The sequence below is a fragment of the Canis aureus genome, chromosome 13, assembly GCF_053574225.1.
Source record: "Canis aureus isolate CA01 chromosome 13, VMU_Caureus_v.1.0, whole genome shotgun sequence".
NCBI lineage: Eukaryota > Metazoa > Chordata > Mammalia > Carnivora > Canidae > Canis > Canis aureus.
The window spans coordinates 16,799,091-16,824,620 of record NC_135623.1 but is presented as its reverse complement, the minus strand read 5'-3'; the positions used below and the strand labels follow the sequence as shown (position 1 = coordinate 16,824,620).

The 25,530-nt window shown below is 40.0% G+C and overlaps 1 protein-coding gene and 1 long non-coding RNA gene across 2 annotated transcripts in view; both read left to right on the top strand.

Annotated features, from left to right (window-relative positions):
- Positions 1–1,089: 1,089 nt before the first annotated feature.
- Positions 1,090–6,007, top strand: CDKN2C (cyclin dependent kinase inhibitor 2C). Its single transcript, XM_077844987.1, has 3 exons — positions 1,090–1,226; positions 1,678–1,817; positions 5,257–6,007. The coding sequence occupies exons 2-3, from the start codon at positions 1,689–1,691 to the stop codon at positions 5,632–5,634; spliced, it is 507 nt and encodes a 168-aa protein (XP_077701113.1). The 5' UTR covers positions 1,090–1,226; positions 1,678–1,688; the 3' UTR covers positions 5,635–6,007.
- A 2,590-nt stretch (positions 6,008–8,597) lies between these two features.
- The window catches only part of LOC144281973 (uncharacterized), a 66,821-nt gene continuing 49,888 nt past the window's right edge, over positions 8,598–25,530 (top strand). Inside the window, exons 1-2 of the long non-coding RNA XR_013350353.1 lie at positions 8,598–9,380; positions 24,079–24,141. This is a non-coding gene — a long non-coding RNA (uncharacterized LOC144281973). The remainder of the gene's footprint in view (positions 9,381–24,078; positions 24,142–25,530) is intronic.

The window sequence follows — 25,530 nt, the reverse complement described above, 5'->3', positions numbered from 1 at the left end:
GCGCCTCCCGGGCAGGGGGCGGGGCGTGGGCGGCGCCCGGCCTTCCCGCTCCCGCGGCGCTGCAACTCGGCCGAGCCTCCTTAAAACTCTGCCGTTAAAATGGGGGCGGGTTTTTCAACTCAAAAAGCGCTCAATTTTTTTCTTTTCAAAAAAAGCTGATGAGGTCGGAAAAAAGAGAGAAGAAACCGGCACCGTCTCCGCAGCGGCAACAGAAGCAGCAATTGTTTGAGCGAAAAAAGAAGCCAAGGCGGGTGGGAAGGAAAAGAGCTGAAAAGAGGACAACGCGCAAGTTGTCTGCAGGGGTGAAGAGAGCGGGGCCCGGCGATCTGGGGGACCAGCTACAAAAGAAACTGTCAGCGGGAGCGCTGCGGCTGCGGAGGGAGCGGCGGTGCCCGGCTCGGCCGCGGGCACAGTTCGCTGGCGGCCGCGCCCCGTCGGCGGCACGGGCCGGGGGCACGGGCCGGGGGCACAGGCCGTGGGCTGCCGGAGGGCGGCGGGGAGGCGGCGGGGCCGGAGCCGCGGGGCTGTCGCCGACGGGCGGGCAGGACCCGCTGCTCTCGGGCGTTGCGGCGGCCCCCGGTCCCCGGACCTTGGCCTGCGCTTCCCCGGCCGCTCCCGACCTCCGGAGGCCCCCCGAAACCCGCGGAAGGAAGGAAGAGCCGGCGGCGGCGGTTCGAGGAGAGGCTGCGGTGGGAAGTCTGGACCGGCTCGGTCGTAGGCGGGAAGCCAGCGGCGCGCCGCCCCAGCAGCCCGGGCCGCGTAGACGGGGCCCGCACGGCCGCCCCGCGCCCCCTTCCTCGCGCCGCCGGGGGTCCCGGGACCCGCGGGGGCCGGCATGAGCGACCTGCCCGGGGCCCGCCGCGCGCCCGGCCGTCCTCGGAGGCGCGCTCGCAGCCCGGCGCCCGCGGCCCGGGAGGCTCGGCGAGGCTGCGGCGGCGCGGCAGGCGGGCCGCGGAGCCCTCCCGCGCGGCGTTAGCCGGCGGGGCCGCCCGGAGCGAGTCGGGGCTCCCCCGAGCAGCCGAGGCCACACAGGAGCGTTGGGACCTAGAGCTTGAGGGCCACGAACTGCCAGCGGCGTCTGCCTCCGCGCCGGCCTCCCCGCCGCGGGCGCCCTCCCCGCCGCGGGCGCAGCACGACCCTTCGGCACACGCATGGAGACCGGGCCCTGCGAGGACCTGCCCCCGCGGTTCTGGCTCGCGCGGCTCCAGCCACCGCCGTGAGCACGGGTGGGTTAATGCCTCCTCTCCCCCGAACCCCTCCTGCCGCGGCGCTCTACGCCCTGGTCTAGCCGCCGAGGTCCCCGCACGCAGGACTCGCGGAGACCTGTATGTAGATACGTGACAGCTCTGCCAGCATTTTACGTCCAGAGCAATTTGCCGGCAATGTATAGACGTCTGTGTGTCTTTCTGTTGAGTCACCAGAATTCTTCACAGGGGTTAAGCTAAAGAGCGAGGAGCGGAGCCCCTCTCCAATGGCTCAGTTTTGCTGAATAATCACGTGTGAACCGAGGGGCGGGCTTTTGGCAGGCAGATCTTACTAGTATTTACTACCAAGCTCTACTCCAGATTAACCATCCCAGTCCTTCTGTCAGTCTCCGATGCCATCATGCAGCCTGGTTAGGAGCAAAAGGAAAGGGGAAAAAGAAAAACAACTAATTCATCTTTTCCCGATCGTCAGGACCCTAAAGAATGGCCGAGCCTTGGGGGAACGAGTTGGCGTCTGCAGCTGCCAGGGGGGACCTAGAGCAACTTACTAGTTTGTTGCAAAATAATGTAAACGTCAATGCACAAAATGGATTTGGAAGGACTGCGCTGCAGGTTGGTATCCAGAGAGGTGGGGAAAACAGGTCAACAATGTTGCCTACGTGACCCGGGTTTCTGGAATAACGGCTTTTAAGCTTTCAGGGGTACAGAATTTCACTGTTTTTTAAGCCTACTTGGTTGCCATATTTTATATCTTTAAGTGGATCCAAGTCCCCAAAAATGACGTACTTTGAACAAACTCGTCGAATTCAATGACATCCTCGATATCAGATGGGTTCCAGGTTTGGTCTTAATTTTTGGAATGTTTTTGTGACGGTGGGGATTTAAAAGTAGTCGAAGCAGCGCCGAGGTGTGTGTGTGTGTGTGTCTGTGTGTGTGTGTGTGTCTGTGTGTGTGTGTGTGTGTTTTAAGACAGCTCTGTAAACACATTATTATAGTTATTATTTGAAGTAAATACTCTGCTATTAGTGGTTTCCGTGCTTTGCTCCAATAATTGGCTTTAACGTTAATTTTCTTGACTCCTGGCGAGGGTGTTTTTCCTTCAAATGCTTCAAGTTTTGACAAACGACCTTTCCTCGTTTGGAATAGGTGGCCTGGGCACAGGGACAGGATGTACATTTCACAGTTAATGCAATACCATCCACCCGTTCGGGATTGAGGAGGAATAAAAAGTTGAATTTTCTAATCAGAGCTCAGTTTGTAGTATTTTTGTCTCTGAGGTCATGCGGTGGTATGTTCTAATTTTCAGTAATTAGATTTACAAGCAAGAAATGAAACATGTCCAGCTGCCAAGTATTGTACCTGATAATTTTTTTTCCTCCTCTGAATGTTAATTATCATGTAACTTAGTTGAAAGGCTTAGAAACAGAAAAATGGCAAAGTAGTCTCAAATAGTTGCTTTATCAAAGTTCTAATAGTGTTCTTATAAACCGTTCTTATTCGGAAATGCAACACTTGAAGCTGTTTTTGAAAATTCATTGGGGAGAAGGTTTTAGAATGCTTTGTTTTACTTACAAGAATTAGACTTAAAAGTAGCAGGAGATACGCTATTAACAGACGAAGTTCAGTCTGTACATTTTTAAATCAGAACATACCGGCCTTGCAAAAATTTCAGTATTAAGGAAATTTATGCATAAATACTAAATTATTTAATCTTGTTATTTCACGTAGATTCTATGGGATAAGGAATTTTTTTCTTTGTCCACCTAGTAGTTTTTAATAGCTTTGATGATGATAACAATGCTACAAATTTGATATATTGAAAAGTTTCCTATTGAAAATCCAAAGATTATATAAATTTGACTAAGAATGAGCAATTTAACCCATGTTCAGAATAAGATCTTACAGGACTTTTGATGAACAGGAAGACTGACAAAAAGTTTTGATATTTTTAATACAACTTTGCAATCTTGTTTATATTAAGCACACTTATCAATATACTAATACCCATTTATTGTGGCTTAACCCTAATTTATATAATGAAACATACACAAACAGGAGTCTCAAGGTTTATTTTCAGTATGTATAATCCTGACTCTGAAGTTGTGTCATAACTCAAGAAAGAACTTTCTTTCAAAACAATTTCCAGTATTACTATTATTTTCTGTGAAAGGCGAATTTTCTTCTATAATTATGTTCATTTAACCTGGTTGCAAAAGCTTTTCCCCCCTTCCTAGTGTAAGCTTTTCAATCAGGATAATGTGAAAGGCCTTAATCGCGCATTTGCTCTACAAAGATCCAAGGTGTCTGTCCCTTATTTTTCCCCGGTCTAGATCTTTAAATGTGACTAAATCTTTAGAGATAGTTGTGGCAAAAATTAGATTGTGTTCGTTTTTAACTAATAAATATATTTTATTGAAATTCTCAAAAAATAAATTATGTATCATTTTTACCATTGCTCCAAAGGCAAGGCTAGGTCAGCAGGGTTTTATCAACAGGGAAGCTTAATACCTTGGCCATCTATATAGTTTGCATTCATAAAATATTATTCATTCTAAATATATTTTATTACTTAATTTGTGATTATTTTTTAAATAAACAATTTAAAGTGACAGATCAACTTTGTAGGAATTTTTCAGTGGATTATATTTGATTTCACAAACATTTGAGTGTCTACTATGTACTCTGTTTATTATAAATTTAGGTGATTATGAATATACCTAAATATAATTGAAACCAGTTAAAATGCTGAACTATTTTCTGGGATGTTAATGAGACTACATTTTTTTTCACAACTAAATTATATGTATTATATAATCGCATGCTGCTCTACAAGACATTTTATAATTATGAGAGCCTAACAGAGACCCTATTAGGATGAAATATGTTCAAACAACAGTAGATAAGTCTTTCTCGTGTGAATTATTTGTATGTTGATAGCAAATTTTAATACCACATTCTGACTTTTAAAATGTTGGCAGTTTACAAATAGCTATTTGTAAATGCCTGATAATAACTGCAAAAGGAAATAAGATGGCATCACCAGTTGAGTATTAAATGCACTCAATCCACAAGACAAAGTTGTGAGTCTCATAATTCACATTAAATATCTTCTTTTCTCTTTGTTTGCGTACTTAAAAATCAGGAAGCTAGTTAGAACTTCAAGAAACAGTGAGTAATATAGTTGGAAAACTGTTTCATTCTTTTCAAGAATGGTTGCAATGCAATCATCTCCTGTCTAATACATGACAGGACTTAGCTTTAGATAACTTAGCTTTAGATAAATCAGTAGCATAAGCAACGTAGAACACCACTGATTATTGAACACCTTAACAATCAGTAATATTTTAAAATTCGGGTGAAGAATTCTAAGCACAGAACACACCTGGTAGCCAATATGAAATAACTTGCAAAGAAAAAATATTTTTAAAAACACTTGGAAGTTTGAGCTATAAATATTTGGAGAGAACTTGTGAAAATTAATAATTTAAGAAAATACCAGGTCTAGTATTTTAATAGATCATTTTTATATTAGGTGATGGAGTCTGATGTGTGGAAACAGTTCTTTGGGGATAAAAAGAAACTCACTCTCCTTATTTCTTTTTCAGTAGCTATTTAGAAAATAAATTTTATCTACATTTGATATTTCAGAATTAATAACCCAGGTTTTATGTTTTATGGGCATAAGCAATCAAACAAGAGACTTTCAAATTCCAATTCTTTTATTTTAATAATTTCATGAAATTACACAACTCCTCATGGGAGATAGGGAACTGAGTTGCTGGAGAGTTTTCTACAAGCTGTACTAGCTTATCCTCCTTTGGGCCTATTTTTAAGATAGTCCATCATAGAAGCTCAATTTTTAGAGGTTGTCTTCTACTTTCACCTACTGGTACTTTCTTTCCTGCAATTGAGCCCTTCAAACCCTACCAGGTGGGTCTTCCCCAAGCACTGCTTCTTCAAATATAGAATTATATAAATAGTAGAGAAGGATATTTTAAAATATTCTTGTAGGAGCACTTGAAGGATTCTCCCATTTTCTCTTCTTTCCTAGGTTATGAAACTTGGAAATCCAGAGATTGCCAGGAGACTACTACTTAGAGGTGCTAATCCCGATTTGAAAGACCGAACTGGTTTCGCTGTCATTCACGATGCAGCCAGAGCAGGTTTCCTGGACACTTTACAGACTTTGCTGGAGTTCCAAGCTGATGTTAACATCGAGGATAATGAAGGGAACCTGCCCTTGCACTTGGCTGCCAAAGAAGGCCACCTCCCTGTGGTGGAGTTCCTCGTGAAGCACACGGCCAGCAAAGTGGGGCATCGGAATCATAAGGGGGACACCGCCTGCGACTTGGCCAGGCTCTACCGGAGGAACGAGGTCGTTAGCCTGATGGAGGGAAACCAGGCAGAGGGAGCTTCGAATTTGCAATGAATGTGGGGAGGGCTCTCCCACACTGCCTTCTATTTTGTCATTAATTGGTTGGCTGTCCTATTTTACTATCACTTGTTAAAAATCCAGTTTTGTCATACTTTAAGCAGCTAGTTAAATCTTCTCATACTGCAAAGTGGAAATCTTACTACAGGTTTATGAATATATTTAAGCAACATCTTTTCCACCTGCAAAATCTTGAGTTCTAACATGTAATTGCAAATAGCTTTGGCTTTCTCCTGAATATGTTATCTCGCCTTGACTTTTTCCTTGCTTCTCCCTTTGCCAGTCTCAAAACCCAACTTAGAGACTTTGTTTTAAAAATGATTTGTCCTGATGTTTCTTTTGCCTAATTAAAACACTTTTTTTAAAAACAGGACAGTGTTTTTCTGTGATTTCCACTCTATTACCCCCACATAGGTTGCCACTTGCTAAGAAGTGTACAAACAGATGACAATGTTTAAGTCTCGACGTTAGAGAAAGTAGACGAAGTGAAAAACTAAACATATTCTATTGATGATTCATTCTTTCCTCATGCCTCCCTCCAAAGATTTTACTTGGTGCCCTGTAATTCTGCATTACAACAAAATAAGGACATTTTTTGAAGAACTAAAATGATTTAAATGTGAATTTTTCCTAATGCTCAGTCTTCCCCTTTTCTCAAAGTTAAGTTAAATAGTTGAAAAACAGGCTTCAGAAGTAGGGATCTGAAAACAAATATATGTTAGCTCTAAAGGTCACTTTTAAAAGAAAATGCCACCTTAAAAGTGCTTCCCACTAATTGTTCTTTTTTTAATCACAAAGTGAAACAATTGGTTAAATAATACATTTCCCAAATTATACCATAAATATACTATCACATTTTTTTCTCTCTGCATGTCAGAAACATAAAATTACAAAATGTTTAGTCTTGAGATATAATGTAAATACAGATTTTTAGGGGATACAAAGTACAGCAAGAAAAAAATGTGTAAATTACATATAAGGGTCATAACTAATTATGACCCTTACATGTAAGGGTCTTAACTGCAGTATAACAAATATAGAAACTTTTACAATAAGTAAATAGGCCACTCCTATACATGGTACTTGATTTCCAGGAAACTTTTTAGTAAAGGCTTATAAAATCTTTTTAAGAATACATTTAGCTAAAAATAAAAACAATTTGAAATAGAAATATCAAATTTCCAAGAGAATTGTCCAGCATCTGCTATTTAACTTTACAGATCTTCACCAAAACAGTTCAATGCAGTTACCATTTATAAATTTATACTTTATTCATCATCTCCGACATGAAACAAAGATGTTTTATGTGAAAGCTCCCTCCTGCTTTATAAGCTCCCTGCCCTGGCTCCAAAAAGAACAAAATACTTCAAGGTTTATTGACGGATATGGTTCTGATGCCTGCCCTAACAAGGATTGAAATGGTCACAGGCAAGTGGTTTCCAATAATTTGTTTTCCATAAGAATATAAAAGAATATAGGAAAAAAGTTTTATTTTTTTTTCAGCACTAAAGTTCACCTCCTTAAGTGCAATAAGAATTCAACTTCCACCACCTCTAACCACAAATTACTGAATAAATTTTTGACAGCTTCATAAAATTAAATTTAAAATATTTCATTTTTAAAATTTAGAAAGAAGTAGAAATTGGGATATTTTTAAGGAAAAAGTGTTGTGTTTTGGATCTTAAAACCAGAATCAGTACACAAAATACACTCCTTTGGAAAGCTGAATGCTTTCTAAACACAAGCCTTTTACTGAAAAATAAAAAGAACCCTTCTGCGAGTTGCAACTGTAAAGATGGACGTTTCTGAATTTAAAGTGGAGTTTAATGAACTCTTCAGTATCCAAGTTTCAGCATTAAAATTACTTTTTAGAAATTTCAAATATAAAGGCATAGGGTGTCTATAAAGCTAGAGAGGAGTACTTTGTTCTTAAGTGGTTGGGAGTACAGTAAGGGGAGTCGGGAGCTCTCTCTTCATTTGCCTAAAATTTGCTAAGCATTAAAATATCGGCACGTTTCTCTGGTTCTTTGCAGGAAATAGCTTTACTAATCTAAGTATTTTAGAAATGAGTTATGTGGTCCCCTCTAGGAAATATGAAAAACCATTATTCAATCTCTCAAAAACCTCGACAATATTCAGCAAGACTTTGCATATGCCGAAATGTATAGGGTGGAAGAAAAGGTGCTGCTGAGCTTAATGGAATCTAATTGGCAGGGAGCAGAGGTTGCGGAGGGTCTGAACTTAATTCAGATGCAGAGCGGAGCGGCAGCGCCCACTGACCCAGCGCTCAGAACCCCAGGAGACTACGCTGTAGGAAGGATGTGGGATGCTGAAGTAGGGATGCGCTCTCAAATGCAGTTCTCCACTGGGTCCGCATACACCTCTGGCAACTCGGGCTCAGCCTTTGCCCAGTAAATCGCATTCAAGCTTATACCTGGGGGAGGCGGGGGACACTAGCCGCACCTCAGGCCCCTTTCTGGTCCTTGAGCCTTTGAGCAAGCCCCATTTTACCATATTTCGGTAGTGAGTCAATAGTTTTCTGCTAAACATTACACAATCCCAATGAGGTGATGAGCTCCCCCACACACACACACCACACTGGGTGACTAATCAATAGATAAAATAATTCTAGCCCAGGAAAGCAATTCAATTGGTAATATTATAAATGTTCCTAATCATGTTGATCAAACGAACGTTGTGGAATCCGTAGCCTGAGACTGGTTTCGAAATCTCAGTTCCCAAAAAAGGTGCTTTCGGCTTTTGTCGGGGGTAGAAGTAGGAGTCCAGACGCGCTGCAAGGTCACGGTGCTGGAGCGAGGGGGGTTCGTGCCCGCAACCCTCCTGACCTGCCCTCAGCGCCCATCATCCTAAGGCTCTGGGGGCGGGGGGGGGGGGGGGGGGAGTCCCGGCCCTGCCATCTCCAGACTGTTGTGATTTTACAGGGCAATTCCAAAAAAAAAAAAAAAAAGATCCACGGAGAGACCTACTGGGAGAGGCTGGAGAAATCTCTCAGCCTGAGACCCGGGGCGAACCTCTACCCATTGCCAAGCTAACCCGCGCCGTCCATGCAGGGGCTGCGAGGACATCCCTTCTCCCTTCGAAGTTCTCGGGCTCCAACGGCAGCTCGGGCCGCGCAGCCAGGAAGCCCGAGCCTGGCGCTCGCTCCGGGCGCGCGGAGGAGCCCGGCGTGGGGGTGGGGGAGCCTCAGGACCGTTAGCTCGCGTCGCGGGTGTGTGTTTTTTTCTTTTCCCTCCCTCGCTAAGGTTTCTTTTCTTTTCTCTTCCTGTCCAAATATTTCAAATTTCCGCGCCTTAAATAACAGTCTCCTTTTATTTAGCTCGTTCCCTCGGCAGGTCCGGCCACCCGCTGCTCTCTGCCCCCCCCCTCGGGCCCGGGGCAGCTCGCGCGCGGCGGAGCAGACGGCAGCCCCCGGCCCGGCTGCACGGCCCCGGGTGCACGGCCCCCGCTGCGCGGCCCCAGCCCGGCGCCCTGTCGCCGCGACCTCGCCTGACCCGGCGCCCCGGGCACCCGGAGCCAAGGGAGGCCGCCCCCAGCCCGGGCGCCCGTGTGCCTCCGCAGCTCGGCCTCCCTCCCCGCGCTCGGGCGCCTCCTCTGCCTCGGGGCTCGCCCCCGCGGCCGCCCGGGAGCGTCGGGAGGGCCGCGGCCCCGGGAGCCGCAAGGAGGCCGGCGGCCGGAGCCCGCCCCAGCCCCCACCCCGCGGGTAACCTTGGAGCCGCCCTGGGGTGAGTGCGAGCGCGGCCGCGCCGGGCGGCGGGCGGGAGGCGGGGGGCGGGGGGCAGGGAGCGGGCCTCTGTGCTGCGGGGCCGCGGGCTGCGGGGGCGGCCGGGGTTCTTCGGGCCCGGCCTCGGGCACCGTCCCCGCGGAGGCGGCGGTCCTCGCGCCGGAGGGTCCCCGCGACCTGCGCCGAGCCCGGGGCCGGCGGGCGACGGCGGAGCGGGTGCCGCGGGGCGGGGAGCGGATCGCTGGCGGCGGAGGTGAGCTGGCGGGGACCCGCGCGCCGCCGCCCCCCGCCCCCGCCCCCGCCCCCGCCCCCGCCCGCGCCGGAGCCCGCGTCCAGCCGGTGCCAGCGCGCCCTGCGCCCCGCGGCCCCGCGCCCGGCGGAGGAGCGGGAGGACCAGCGCACCTCGGGCTGCCCGGGCCCAGCCGCCGCGGGCATTGCCGCCGGTGCTGCCCTCCCCGCCTGGACTCCGGGTCGCCCGGGGCTCAGGACGCACGCTCTTTCGGAAAGACCCTCCGCTCGCGGGGCCGGGCGCAGGCCCGCCGGCGCTTTGGGTGGGGCCGCGCGTGCAAACCACCTCCGAGGGGGCTTCTTGTTTTGTTTTCACCCGGAATAGATCCGGAGAGCCAGTGGGGATCTGCAGCGGTGTCTCCAAGAATAAAAACTCTCCAGATCTGGATGTTGACTTGGTAAATTAAGGTTCCAGCGAGATGTGCCATCTGCTGCAGAAGCAGTGTGCAAGCTTCAGGTGTTAGGATGTGAGCTTGGGATTTTTCGGTACTGTCTTCTAATTCCCCAAGACATTAAATAACAGCAGGGTAACACACCCGACAAGTGAGCAAAGGTTATCCTTGCCACCACAGCACCTGCAAAAGCACAAGTGGAACTCGCAGAGTTTGCTTCCTGAGTTCTAAAATGGCTTCTGAACGGTCCAGAGGTACCAGCACATACAAGGAGGGGGACAGGAGTCAGGGAAAGAGTTTGCACTTTTTTTTTTTTTTTTTAAACCACACTGACATTATTACACTTCAGTTAATCCACCTCCCCTCTCCTTCTCCAAGCCCCCATCCTCATTGGTCAAGGAAGAATTTTAGTGTAGGCCTGTTGTATGATTCTATGTACTGCCTTTTTCTCTTCTCTCACCACCCTCCCCCCAAAAACCCAGTCGGCCAGAAATATCAGCTCTTTTGCGAGGAAGTAAAAAAACTACCAATCCTTGTCCAAACTACCCCTCATTTCTTTTGTATATTAAGAAGAAATCCTACATATAACCAATACTGTGCAAGAAGAAATGGTTTTCCTGGACCTCAAACGCTTTTAATTGGCATAATTAAAGTGATATTAATTATATTTTAACATGAAAATAATGGGACAGTTTCTGGAATTGATAGGTGAAAAGCTAAAAAGTACCACGGACATGTTTGGAGACATAGCTTCTGCTCCTCTTTATATTTAATCAGTACACTAGTTACTTAGGAAAAAAAAATAGATCCTTTATCTTGACCATATAAAGCAATATCATGCTGACTAATTTTATTTTAGTTATATGCCTTAGTTTTTCAGATTAGTTATATATAGTGAAAGTTCACTATAAAGCAAAACTGACATCTTGTAATGTTAAACTTTTAATTTGGAAATGCAACAAATTATCACAACCATATTAAAACACAGTCTACTCCCTTGTTTCTTCTAAATGTGCAATGTGCACAACTTGTTGGTAAAGAAGTCTGCCCTGAGTTTAAAATGTTAAAGTGAAAAATAACTCACTGGTCTTTAATAATAATTATTCTATAATTTGGCTATTCTGTGTACAGCTAATGTAACAGTAGCTCCTTGTCTTACATCCTGGAACTGTTGTAAAAGCCATTTGGGCCCAAATAGTACTTGTTCCATAGTTTTCTCCTTCAGATATTCCTACTAAAAAGGGACTGTCCTCAATGATGCAGCAGTGTTCTGATGTACATTGTGCTAATCCAAAAACTTTAGACCAAACCTATACAGGCCATTTTAAAAGGAACATGCACTTCTTCTTATGTTAAAGCCTAAAAAAGATATGATTGAATCTTAACAGTTGAAAGTCTTGGGATAGCTAATTTGCAAATCAGTTATTAAGGTGTAGGGATGATTCAAGATGAAATCGTAAAATTTCATGTACTAGGAGAATAGGTGGGATCAAATTATTGAAGGGAGCAACATTTGATGATGATTAATAGTACAGTATTTCCTATCTCAGTACTCAAATAAGTAATAGTATGTATTCTGGTATGATTTTTAACTGTCAAGATAATAATATATAAGAATTATCATTAGATACAGAAGTAATTGTTCCAGAGTCTCTTTTCCATGGCTAAGTAAAATATAATTAGAACATAGGAGCACCTTTAAAAAAAAAAAAAAAAAACCTTCACTACATAATCACCTATATTTTTGGCTGGCCACCTCTTTTTTCTTTTTTCTTTTTTTCTTTTTTTTTTTAAATTTGATTTTGTGCTTTTTTGCCTCCACATTTTAGGTGATGAACAAAAATAGCATGTAGAAAGAGGTTTCCATTTCTCCCTATTCCTGTTTTCTCAGCCATCTATTTCCCTATTCACAAACGTTACTTCAACTTTAACAATCATATTGTGATGCTAAAAAGTAATTGTTATTCCAATTAATTTAAATTTATCACAGGCCTATAAGTGAAAAAGCACTCAATCTGTATTTTATTTAAAGTTAAATGGAAAAGTGTGGACATTAGGTTGTAGCAAGTGTGTATTTATGTTTTGAATACAAATTTGCTGGAATCTTAAAACCTATCTAATATTTTGACATATGCTAAGACTTTTAGTGCAGGATCAAGATCTAGAAAGTCTTAAATTTCTGGTCTTCAAAAAATAATATATTTTAATTTGCCATATTAAGATAAGACCAATTGTTTTAACTGATAGAAAGTTAAAATGTTGATACTTATAGAAAAATATAAAGAGAGGACTATGATATCAAATCTAATGTGGCTTTTTAAAGTAAATTATTTGTACTGGTAAATTGTATATGTTAATTATAGTGATCATTATTTTACAGTTAAATGTTGCACTGGGCACATGGACCAGAGTTTTCTATGTTTATCTAAAAGGATATAGTTGTTATCATGCAGGTATTCAAAATAATACTTTGTAGTCCTGTCCTAAATGGGTATTTTTATGTACATGCGTGCATGTTTAGATATTCTTTACTAAAGTTCACTACTGAGCAAATAGATATTTTGAACAAATACTGTCAATTCATTTCATGTTACCATTTTAAGATGTAAAATCATGATCTATAGAAATGTAAGCTGATAATTTTTTAGATATAGGTGAAATAATTTTCATTAATGGTCCAGGGAAAGATATAAATTAAAATCAGAGAACTGAAAATACTGAGGCAGGTCCTAGTTCTACCTAGGTTATTTTTTCAAATTCTTGTCATGAGGCAAATATATATGAAAGTGACTTAACATCCACAATTAATATAACCAATTTGAAATAATAGAAATGGAATTGTGATAGGGACAAGAGGAAGAAAGAACATTTAAAATGTTTTAGATAGCTATGACTGTAGGTTAATTTAATTTCAGTTACATGATGGGCAACTTGCTAACTAATCCAAAAGCAAGGACGAAACAAGATCACTGAAAAGATAGCTGCCCAAAAATTCAAAACCAGGGCAAACAAGATCAAAAATTATTTTCATTATACCACTGTGGGAAATATAAACAAGTTAATCTTGATATGGATAATTTAACAATTTCCAGTGTAGTTTTCTACCAATTCACTTGCTTAATGCTTTTAAAACCCATGGTTAGGAAATAACCACTTACTGTTTATGGTCAAAATTTTAAATGACATATGTATGTCTTACTTAAATACAACAGATACGTATTCTGTCCCAAAAGAGCAAGTTCAGCACCTTTCTGAAAGGGAGAGTGGATACCATTGGACATCTGGACTAGAGAAGCCTGAGTAGGGCCACATGGGCAAAAGCACTGAATTTAATGCTGGCTAATTTGCTCAGGAGTGATCAAAATGGCTCTGAGACTGGTATACATTGTCTATAATTGTTTAAATACACAATGTACTTACCGAAAGCAAGGAACTTTATTCAAAGGCACTTAGAGGAAGATATATATTTTTTTGGCATCCAGAAGGACATCGCCGATGTCACAGGGAAAATATTGATGTAGCAACATAAAAGAGAAGTAACTGTACATAATAACATCAGCTGAAGATAAATGACTGTTTTCGATTTCTTAAAAAAGGCTTGTTTTAAATATTTAAAACGCACAGTTCTTCAAATATATGGCTAGTATCTATAAAATACACAACACAAACTTATTAATATTCTAATTTTTAAAATTTCCACAAAGTACTCCAAAGTACCTTTTAGTTCATCAGATCGTATTGAAATATCACGCACCATACCCTAAGATCAGCAAGTAAATATTGTGGTTTATCAATGTAAAAGAATCTTAAAGATCAGTACTATCTAAGGAAAATATCCTTTTTGAGTTATTAGGATGAAGATATGGGAATTTTTAGTAGCACATTTTGTATTCTACAAAAAAAAAAGACATTGTATTTAGGATCAGTGTGAAATTAATTTGACATTTCTAAAGCAAAGTAATATTTTATATCATTGTTTTAAGTTTAAATATGTAGAATTTAACCAATAGAACTGTGGATGGCCATTGTGAGATTTCTTTATTCAGCAACACAATAGACTGAAGAGAAATTAGATCAAGACATAAAATTCAGACATAAAATTCAAATGATAGAACAACAGTGATATTAAACCAACCAAGAGAAAAATTGTCTCACCCCAAAATCTTGTTTATTTGGGGAAAAGAATGTAAGAAAGACTATTTAAATCCCTTTTCATTAGATTAAAAGATTGCTGCCTTCTTATTCAATATTATAGGGAATAAAATCCTAAATATTTATAAAAGATATGAACATCCTAAGATACAAGTGGCTCCCTCCTTAGAAAGTATGATAGTAATTGATCTGGGATGGTTCTCTGAAGATTTTCAATGTAGTTATGAATATGTTAGCATATAAAAAGTACTGAATTGATTTTTGTCATCCTTTAGTAGTCCATTAAGGTGTATATATACAAAGAAAATAGAGGATACTTTAATAAATTTCTTTTTGGAACTTCTTAATTTATACATATACTAATTAAGTTTACATTTCAGTAAAAGGAGAGAGAAAAGGAACAAAATCAAGGAAGTTAATAAACCAATATTTGTTATTTTGTATCTGTATTACCTAATTTAATATTCATAACCTTTCTCATGGATTGAGCTTTATTCTTGAATTTTACAAATCAGTTACTCAGATATGGACTGAGTAACTCCCCCATAATCACAGGCTAGTAATTTATAGCATACAGATACAAACCCATGTCTTCTTTAACTTCATTATGGCCAGATGGAAAGATCTTTGAGGAGAATTACCACATATCAGTCAATTCAACAACCACATATTAAGTACTCATCACTATAGTCACTTACTAGATTTACAACCTTGGGACAAATTATATCAGAGGTTTCCCACATCTGTAAAATGGGGGTAATAATACTTAATTTGTCATGTTATTATAAATAATAAATGAAATGTGTGTAAATCTCCTGGTACTTAGTAAGCCTTTAATAAATGGCAATTATCATTAGTGGAGAATACAAAGTAACAGGAAATCCATTCTTGACCTTAAGGAACTTAAAAAATATTTGGGTAAAGTTTACACATGGCATACACATAACAACTAGAAAGCATGCAAAGTCTAAGTAAGCGCACACACAAAAAGCAGTTTTATTATGGAAATTCTTATTAGAAGAATTATGATATGGATTTAAATATCCTATAGCGGAAAACTTCCCTTATTGAGAAGAAAAAGGAAAAGCTACCTCAAAAACATTGGCTGTTTTTCCAGCATGAACTCTTTGAGGGTGTCTATATCAGCAAATACACCAGGTGAACAATAGAAAGTAACTGCAAGGACATAAAATACATTATTAAAAGCATAAGTAAGTAGGTATTTTGAAAGGTGTCTTCATTTATTTTGAAATAAGTGACTATGATATTCTGATTCAAATGAGAATAAAAAAAATACATAGGGGGATCCCTGGGTGGCGCAGCGGTTTGGCGCCTGCCTTTGGACCAGGGCGCGATCCTGGAGACCCGGGATCGAATCCCACGTCGGGCTCCCGGCGTGGAGCCTGCTTCTCCCTCTGCCTGTGTCTCTGCCTCTCTCTCTCTCTGTGTGACTATCATAAATAAATAAAAAATTAAAAAAAAAATACATAGGAGTTTCCTAAGCATTACATAACGGGATCCATAATAAGTAGTCAGTGTAGGCTAGTGAGTGAATGGTTTTAGAGCCAAATAAACTTTAGTTCCAACTCTGGAACACACTATATATCTCACCTTGGAACAGCCACTTAACCTTTTTTTTTTTTTTCACTTAACCTTTCTGATCCTTATTCTCACATTTGTAAAATGGATATAATTATATTTATGTTACAGCGTTGTAACAAAAGAATAATATTTATTAAGAAGTCATTTTGTGGTCTAATACAGGAAACTTGTTTTGACATAAACCAACATGTTTCCTGAGACTTATATTTAGTTAGATTAATCAGAAAGAAAAGAAAATCCCTCTTAGGTGACCATAACCTTGAGTAACACAGATATTGTGGATTAAGAATAAAAACTTTGAGGGGCACCTGGGTAGCTCGGTGGTTAAGTGTCTGCCTTTGGCTCAGGTCATGATCCCAGGGTCCTGGGATGCTTCTCCCTCTGCCTGTGTCTCTGCCTCTCTCTGTGTGTCTTTCATGAATAAATAAATAAAATCTTTAAAAAAAAAGAATAAAAACTTTGAATTAAGACTTAAAGTCATTGCTACAAGCAACTATATATACATCTGTACATGTGACCATTATGCAGGTATATTCCTTTTAATAACCACTTGTTAAATACCTATTATATATGAGGTATTTTTCTATATGCTGAGTATACAGAAGTGAGTGACTAGGAACTTATTGAAACAAAACACCATATACAGAGTATAATAAGATATTAGATATAATGAAGGCACAAAGAAAAAATAAATTGGACTTGGCAAGTAATAAATACCTGAGAGAAACCAAACTCCATCTTCAGAAAGTTACTCTAGAAGAGTCAATCAGACTTTCATTTACAATAAAATGAAGACTAGATTTTCTTAAAAAAAAATCCCCAAACAAAACAAATAATTGGATAAAATATTTTTTAAACATATTTTGAGGGATGCCTGGGTGGCTTAGCGGTTGAGCATCTGCCTTTAGCTCAGGGCCTAATCCCGGGATCCGGGATTGAGTCCTGCATCGGGCTCCCTGCATGGAGCCTGCTTCTCCCTCTGCCTATGTCTCTGCCTCTCTGTCTCTCATGAATAAACAAATAAATATTTTTTAAAAAACCAAACATTTTGGCATGCAGAGTGTAATGGAAGAAAGTAAGGGTAATCTACAGAGACAAAAAGTGGGGGAAAGTGAGTCCTGATAACAACTGCTCTGGGGGCATCCACTGACCTCTAATGTGTTAGTTTCTTGAGGACACCATAACAGGTATCACAAACTGGGTGGCTAAAACAAGAGAAATGTATTGTCTCACAGTTCTTTTTTTTTTTTTTTTTTAAGATTTTATTTATTTATTTGAAAGAAAGAGAGTTCAAGCAGGGGAAGGGTAGAGGGAGAGGGAGAAGCAGAGCCCGATATGGGGCTCGATCCCAGGACCCTGAGATCATGACCTGAGCGAAGTCACTCAGCCAACTGAGTCACCCAGGTGCCCCTTGTGTAACAACAGTTCTAAAGGGTAGAAGTCTGAAATCATGTTGGTTCCTTCTGAGAGCTGAGGAAGAATATATTCCATTTGGTTCTCCTGGCTTCTGGTAACCCCAGACATTCCATGGCTTGTGGATGGTGTTCTTCCTGGGTCCTGGCATTGTCTTCCCTCCATGTGTGTCCAATTTCCCTGTATTTATAAGAACACCTGTCATAATGAATTAAGGCCCACCCTAATAACCTCATCATACCTTGATCATCTGCTAAAACCATTTCCAAGTAAGACAATACTCACAAGTACTGGAGGTTAGGACTTCAGTGTCTTTTGGGGTAGATACAATTCAGCCCATACCATCTGACAACCTCAAGTTTTTGTTTTACCATTTTTTTTTAAAGACTTCATTTATTTATTTGACAGAGAGAGAGAGAGCACAAGCAGGGGGAGTGGCAGGCAGAAGAAGAGGGAGAAGCAGGCCCCTGCTGAGCAGGGAGTCAGACACAGGGCTCCATCCCAGAACCCCAGGATCATGACCTGAGCCAAAGGTAGACACTCAACCAAGTGAGCCACCCAGATGCTCCTTAAGTTTTGGTTTTAAAGAGAGGCTAAAAGACAGTGGTTAAGACAATGATGAAGTAGGAAGACTGACAGAGAACCCCTTTTTAAAGCTGCACACCGCAAACTGTAACATGCTTAAGGAAAAGTTAAACTGTCTGTACAAACATTTTGCCCATCTGTATTGGTTTTTTTGTTTATTTTCCTTCCTTTCTTTTTTAAGATTTTATTCATTTATTCACAAGAGACACACAGAGAGAGGCAGAGATATAGGCAGAGGGAGAAGCAGGCTCCCTGCAGGGAGTCCGACGTGAGCCAAAGGCAGATGCTCAACCACTGAGCCACCCAGGTGCCCTTGCTTGTTTATTTTCTTATTGAGTTTTGAAAGTCCTTTGTATATTCTGGATACAAGACTTTTATCAAGTATGTGTTAAATATTGCCTCTAAAGTCTGTGGCTTGTCTTATCATTTAGTCTTCTCTTTTGAAGAGAAGTTTTTAATTTAATGAAGTACAATTTATCAATTTTTAAAATTTCCTCTTCATGCTTTGTGTGATCCAAGAAATCTTTGCCTAAGCCAGGGTAAAAAAAAGTTTTTTTCCTAGAAGCTTCATGATTTACATTTACAGGTATGTGATCCATTTCATTTTTTTTTAATTTTTATTTATTTATGATAGTCACAGAGAGAGAGAGAGAGAGGCAGAGACATAGGCAGAGGGAGAAGCAGGCTCCATGCACCGGGAGCCCCAGGTGGGATTCGATCCCGGGTCTCCAAGATCGCGCCCTGGGCCAAAGGCAGGCGCCAAACCGCTGCGCCACCCAGGGATCCCTGTGATCCATTTCAAATAAATTTTTATATATGGTGTGAGGTAAGGGTTGAAGGTTTTTTTTTCCTTTTGTATGTATATTCAGTCATTCTAGGATTATTTCTTAAAAACACCATTGGATTATCTTGATGTCTTTGTGGAAAAATCCATTGGCCATATATATGTAAGTCTAATTATGACTCATGTTCTGTATCATTGATTTATATGTCTTTCATTATACAAATGTAACATTGCCTTGATTACCATAGCTTTATAAGTCTTGAAATCAAACCGATTGTATTTGTTCAAATTTAATTTTGATATTCCAGATCCTTTGATTTCTGTATATTTTTAAATTTTAGAATTAGTAAATCAAATATTAAAAAACGATTGGAATTATGTTGAGTCTATAAATCAATTTGGGGGAGAACGCACATGTCAATAATTTGAGTCTTCTAACCATGAATATCTCTCTACTTATTCAGGTTTAAAGTTTCTTTAATTACTATTTTTCCATTTTCTATATGGATCTTGCATAAAATTTGTCAGACTTGCTCCTAAACATTTCACATTTTTAAGCTTTTTTATTTCAATTTACAATTGTTCATTGCTAGCATACAGAAATATAGTGACTTTTTAAATTCCAGTAGAATTAACATACAGTGTTATATTAGTTTCAGGTGTGCAATATAGTGATTCAACAATTCCATACATCACCCAGTGCTCATCATGACAAGTGTACTCCTTAATTCCCATCACCTATGTCACCCAAACCCCACCCACCTTCCCTGTGGTGGGGGTGTTTGTTCTCTATAGTTAAGAGTCTTGTTTCTTGGTTCATTTCTCTCCTTCTTTTTTCCCTTTGCTCATTTGTTTTGTTTCTTTTTTTTATTTTTAAAAAGATTTTATTTATTTATTCACGAGAGACAGAGAGGCAGAGACACAGGCAGAGGGAGAAGCAGGCTCCATGCAGGGAGCCTGACATGGGACTCGATCCTGGATCTCCAGGATCAGGCCCTGGGCTGAAGGTGGCGCTAAACCACTGAGCCACCCGGGCTGCCCATTTGTTTTGTTTCTTAAATTCTACATATGAGTGAAATCCTATGGTATTTGTCTTTCTCTGACTTACTTATTTCACTTAGCATTATACTCTCTAATTTCATTCTTGTTGTTGGAAATGGCAAGATTTTTTTCTTGCAAGATTTCATTTTTTATGGCTGAATAATATTCCATTGTCTATTATATCACATCTTCTTTATCCATTCGTCTATTGATGGATCCTTGGGCTGCTTCTATAATTTGACTACTGTAAATAATACTGCTGTAAATATAAGGATGCATATAACCCTTTGAATTAGTGCTTTTGTATTCTTTGGGTAAATACCCGTAGTGCAATTCCTGGATCATAGGGAGAAAAACAGTAACTTTTTTTATACTGATCTTATATCCTCCAACCTTGCTAAAATTCCTAATTATTCTAGGTTTTGAGTTTGTTTTGTTTTGGGGGAGATTTTCATGGATAGCCAAATTGTCTATAAGCAAGAAGTTTTATTTTTTTCCTTTCCAGTTTGTATGCTTTTTTTTTTTTTTTTCTTGCCTTACTGTCCTGGCTATCACCTCCAATACAATGTTTAATAGAAGTGATTAGAGTAGACATCTTTGCCTTATTTCTGATCTGAGAAAGAAAGCACTTAATCTTTCACCATGATATTAGCTCTAGATTTTTCCTTTTTTTTAATTTAAATTCAGTTAGCTAACACATAGTGCATCATTACTTTCAGATGTAGTGTTCAATAATTTATCAGTTTAAATTATAATTTAAATGGATGAGGAATTTAATAATTTTTTCTGCTTTTTATTGAGATGATTATTTGTAGTTTTTTAGCCTGTTAAGAGAGTGAGTTATATTGATTTTCTTTTTTGATTTTCAAATATTGACTTACCCTTGCATTTCTAGGAGAAACCCCACTTGCTTTTGATGTATCACACTTATTGCTGGATTTGATATGCTAATATTTTGTTAAAGATTTTAATGAGTATATTCATGAGTAATATTGATTTATAGCTGGGATCCCTGGGTGGCTCAGCGGTTTAGCACCTGCCTTCAGCCCAGGGCGTGATTCTGGGGTACTGTGGTTGAGTCCCACCCCCATTGGGCTCCCTGCATGAAGCCTGCTTCTCCCTCTGCCTGTGTCTCTGCCCCTCTCTCTCTCTGTGTCTCTCATGAATAAATAAATAAAGAATCTTTAAAAAATATTGATTTATAGCTTTCTTTCCTATTAATGTCTTGCTATAGATGGAATATTTGTGTCCTCTCAAAATTCCTATGTTGAAATGTAATGCTCAATGTGATGCTATGAGGAGATGTGGGAACTACTTAAGTCATGAAAGTGGAACCTTCATGAATGGGCTTAGTGCTCTTACAAAAATGAGACTCCACAGAGATCCCCAGTCCCTTCCACCAATGAACCAGAAAGCAGGCCTCCATCAGACATTCATTCTACTAGAGCTTGGATCTTGGATTTCTCAGCCTCCAGAACTATGAGAAATAAATTTCCATCGTCTATCAGTCACCCAGACTATAGTATTTTGTTATAGCAGCCCAGAAGGACTAAGATAACATCTTTTTCTGGTTTTGGTACCACAGTAATGCTGACCTCATGAGTTGGGAAGTGCTCTCTCTTCTGTTTTCAAAAAGAGTTTATACAGAATTAGTATTGTAACTTTCTTAGATGTTTGGTTGAATTAACCAGTGAAGCCCTCTGGAACTGGAGTCTTCTTCATGGCAAAGTTTTTATCTATAAATTCAAATTTTAAAATAGATATGGGCTATTCAGGCAATCTTTGGCAATGTGTATCTTTCTTTCTTTCTTTCTTTTTTTTTAGTGTGTATCTTTCAAGGAATTTGTCCATCTTGTTTTTGTTTTCAATTTTTTTGAAAATAAATTTGTCATAATATTGCCTTATTTTTTTAAATATATGTAGTATATTAAATTATGTCCCCTCTTACATTCTTAATATTGCCAGTTAATATCTTCTCTCTTTTATTTATTTATTTTGATCAATTGAATATATTAATTTGTCAAACTTTTCAAAGAACTATCTTTTGACTTCACTGATTTTCTTTATTGTTTCTCTGTTATCAATTTCACTGATATCTGTTCTTGCCTTTATTATTTCCTTCTAGCTGCTTACTTTCAGTTTAATTGCTCCTTTATTTTAAAGTGAAATCTTAGAGTACTAATGATTCAAGACACTTCTTATTTTCTAGAAAAAGACAGTTTCTCAAATTTCTCTGGATCCCACAAATTCCAATATGTTATGTTTTCATTTTCAGTCAATTAAAAATATTTCTAACTTCCCTTATGACTTCCTTTTTGATCCATGGGCTATTTCCACTATCTATGGTTACAAAATATACTTTGTATTATTTCAGTGGAGATCAAATACATAGGTCATATCAATAAATGTAAATGGGCTTGTTTTGGGGCACCTGGCTGGCTTAATTGGTAGAGCATTGATTCTTGATCTTGGGGTTGTGAATTCGAGCCCCATGTTCGATGTAAAGATTACTTAAGTAATTTTTTTAAACCCAATAAATAAATAAATAAATAAATGGACTTGTTTCACCTATTTTTTGGTAAATATTTTATTTATTTATTCATGAGAGACAGAGAGAGAGGCAGAGACATAGGCAGAGGGAGAAGCTGGCTCCCTCTGGAAAGCCTGACATGGGACTCGATCCTGAAACTCCAGGATCATGACCTGAACCAAAGGCAGAGGCTCAACTGCTGAGCCACCCAGGCATCCCTTTGTTTCACCTATTAAAAGAAAAAGATACTCACATTTTGAGACAAAACAAAAGTCAACCTATGCTTTACTTAAGAGACATACCTAAAATTAAGTGAAACAGAGAGGATTGGACTCCTGGGTGGCTCAGCGGTTGAGCGTCTGCCTTTGGCTCAGGGCGTGATCCCGGGGTCCGGGATGGAGTCCCGAGTCTGGCTTCTTGCAGGGAGCCTGCTACTCCCTTGGCCTGTGTCTCTGCCTGTGTCTCTCATGAATAAGTAAGTAAAATCTTAAAACAAACAAACAAACAAACAAATACAGAGACTAAAAAAAACCAGGATAGGCAAAGATATACCTGATAAATACAAACAAGCTCACTTAAAAAAAAAAGTACAAAAAAAAAAAGTACAAGGAGAAATAGAAACACACTAATTGTATAAATCTATAATACGTGATTCTAAATCTAACACGTCAATTTTAACAAACGATGTAAAAGAGTTCTAAACAGTATAACAAATATGGTAGCTTTAATGCATATATCAAACTTTACCCTCTAATAATAGGAAATATACCTAATTCTTTAGTGCACATGAAGCATTTATGAAATTAGTTACATAGTAAAAAAAAAAATCTCAACAAAAACCATGAAGTAAGTATATTACAAACAGGGACACCTGGATGGTCGAGCATCTGCCTTCAGCCCAGCGTGTGATCTTGGGGTCCCAGGATGGAGTCCCACATCAGACTTCCTGCATGGAGCCTGCTTCTCCCTCTGCCTATGTCTCTGCTTCTCTCTCTCTGTCTCTCATGAATAAATAAATAAAATCTTTAAAAAATGTTTAAGAAAGACACATTACAAACAACATTCTTATTACAATCTAAGAAAACTTGAAATCAAGAGTAAAAATTTTTATTTATTTTAACATATTCTTTACGCCCAATATGGGGCTTGAACTCACAGCCCTAAGATCACGACTTGCAAGAGTCACATACTGTACTGACTGAACCAGCCAGGTTCCCATTTTACATTTTATTTTATTTTGTGAGTAAAAACTTTCTTTTCCCTCTGCCACTTTCTCGCTCTCTTTGTCAAATAAAAAAAAAATTTTTTTTCTTAAAGATTTTATTTATTTACTCATGAGAGACACACAGAGAGAGAGAGAGAGAGACAGAGACAGAGACACAGGCAGAGGGAGAAGCAAGCTCCATGCAGGGATCCTGACATGGGACTCGATCCCGGGTCCCCAGCATCACACCACAGGCTGAAGGTGGCACTAAACCTCTGAGCCACCCAGGCTGCCCCAAATAAATGAATTCTTAAGAAAATAGATAAGCAAAAAATCTTAGTGGCTTAAAGCAAGATTTATTGTTTAATATGATTCTATGGGTTAGCCAGACAGTTCTCATCTGGGCCAGGACAGATGATGCTGGATACTTTAGGATGACCTTTAACAATTTCAAAAAAATGTTCAATTTCACTCAAAATTAGATAAATGCAAAGTAAAAATATAATTCTCACTGATAAGCTGGGTAAAAAAATAAAATTTGGTAAAAAAAAATGTAGTGTACTCTGTTGATTAGGCTATGAGGAAGCAGGCACTCCATTCATTGCTGACAGGAATAAAATAATGCTACAACCTCTATGAAGTGAATTTGGCAACACATAAGAAAACTATATATACATTTATGTTCTAACCCTATAATTTTAATTCTAGGCATTTAACCTGAAAATACACTTCCAAGATAGGAGAAAGACATGCACAAATATTTCATTATGTGTAAGTATTTCTTTGTAAACATTATTTGTAATAGCATTACTATACATTAGCTAATTGAATTTTTTTTAGCTAATTGAATTTAAATTTAAAAATAAACATTATTTTTCAGAGCATTATAAATAGTGTTTATGATAGCATTACAAATAAGCATTTGTAAAAAAAAAACAAATAAGCATTTGTAATAACGAAATATTGTAAATATCCTAAATATCCAGCGACAAGGACTGATAAGAATAAACAGTGACACATTTACACAATTGAAAACTATACAGCCATTTGAAAAGGTAGGAAGAGGGCAGCCTCGGTGGCCCAGCGGTTTAGTGCCTGCCTTTGGCCGAGGGCGTGATTCTCGAGTCCTGGGATCAAGTCCCGCATTGGGCTCCCTGCATGGACCCTGCTTCTGTCTCTGCCTCTCTCTCTCTCTCTCTCTCTCTCTCTCTCCCTGTCCTTCTAATGAATAAATAAATTTAAAAAAAAAGAATGGATAAACAAAATATGATATATTCATACAATGGTATATATTTAGTTATAAAAAATAATGAAGGGCCGCCCTGGTGCAGCGGTTTAGCGCCGCCTGCAGCCCAGGGCGTGATCCTGGAGACCCTGAATCGAGTCCCACGTCAGGCTCTCTGTATGATGCCTGCTTCTCCCTCTGCCTGTGTCTCTGCCTCTCTCTCTCTCTGTCTCTATGAATAAATAAATAAAATCTTAAAAAAAGAAAGTACTAATTAATGGTACCACATGGTTGAAAATTATGCTAAAGATTGACACAAAAGACTATGTATTGTATGATTCCATTTAAATAAAATATCCAGGATAGGCTGCAGAGACAGAAAATAGATTAAGTGTTGTAAGGGGCTACTGGAGGGAGGAAATAGGGAGCCATTGCTAATGGGGACAAAGTTCCTTTTAGGGGTGATAAAAATGTTCTTGAACTAGAAAGTGGTAATCACCGCACAATTTTGTAAAGATACTAAAAAAAATGTCAATTATATACTTTATTGAAAGAGTAAATTCTTTTTTTTTTTTTAAGATTTTATTTATTTATTCATGAGAGGGGATCCCTGGGTGGTTCAACGGTTTAGCACCTGCCTTCGGCCCAGGGCACGTCCTGGAGTCCCGGGATCGAGTCCCACGTCGGGCTCCCTGCATGGAGCCTGCTTCTTCCGTCTGCCTGTTTCTCTGCCTCCCTCTTTCTGTGTCTCTCATGAATAAATTTTTTAAAAATTTAGAAAGAGGGAGGCAGAGACAGAGGCAGAGGGAAAAATAGGCTTCCCCGCAGGGAGCCCAATGTGGGACTCGATCCTGGAACCCAGGGATCATGTCCTGAGCCAAAGGCAGATGTTCAACTGCTGAGCCACCCAGGCGTCCCTGAAAGAGTAAATTCTG